The following is a 444-nucleotide window of genomic DNA, read 5'->3' as shown; positions in this document are numbered from 1 at the left end:
TTAAATCTATAATTATACAAGAAAAAATATATAAATCAATTATACATCTCTTGGGGACAGCAACTTTATGCATTCAGTTTTATACACAGCTTTATAGAATTACCGATGACAGCAATGAAGACACAGCATTACACCTTTTGCTATCAAATTTATCACCACTATACTTCCAGCTCTGCACATTCTCGCATTACATTTCATCTGTGGAATCAGGGAGAGAGTCAGCACTGCCCCCATTCTCTGCACTGGCAAGGGAGAAACTGTCTTCTCTGCTTATTCCGTTCTCAGAGTCGACAACTTCACTGGCATTGACAAGCTCACCTAAAAAGAAAAATATTGTTTCAATAAAAATCTTAAAACATGTTTAGAGGCCACCAAAAAAAGAATAATGGATGTATTATCTTTGAGGAGAGGAAAACAAGACATTCATAGGAAAACAATCAGCTC

General features: G+C 36.0%; 1 protein-coding gene across 1 annotated transcript in view; it reads right to left on the bottom strand.

Annotated features, from left to right (window-relative positions):
• The window catches only part of LOC119581745 (peroxisomal membrane protein PEX14-like), a gene marked incomplete in the record, with an annotated part of 13,582 nt that continues 13,138 nt past the window's right edge, over nucleotides 1–444 (bottom strand). The window contains 1 exon segment of the mRNA XM_037929877.1: nucleotides 1–318. Within this exon segment, the coding sequence (XP_037785805.1) occupies nucleotides 188–318 (131 nt within the window).

This window comes from Penaeus monodon, chromosome 15 (assembly GCF_015228065.2).
Source record: "Penaeus monodon isolate SGIC_2016 chromosome 15, NSTDA_Pmon_1, whole genome shotgun sequence".
NCBI classification, from domain to species: Eukaryota; Metazoa; Arthropoda; class Malacostraca; order Decapoda; family Penaeidae; genus Penaeus; species Penaeus monodon.
Note: the sequence above shows the minus strand (reverse complement) of the source record. Positions and strands in the feature narration are given on the sequence as shown.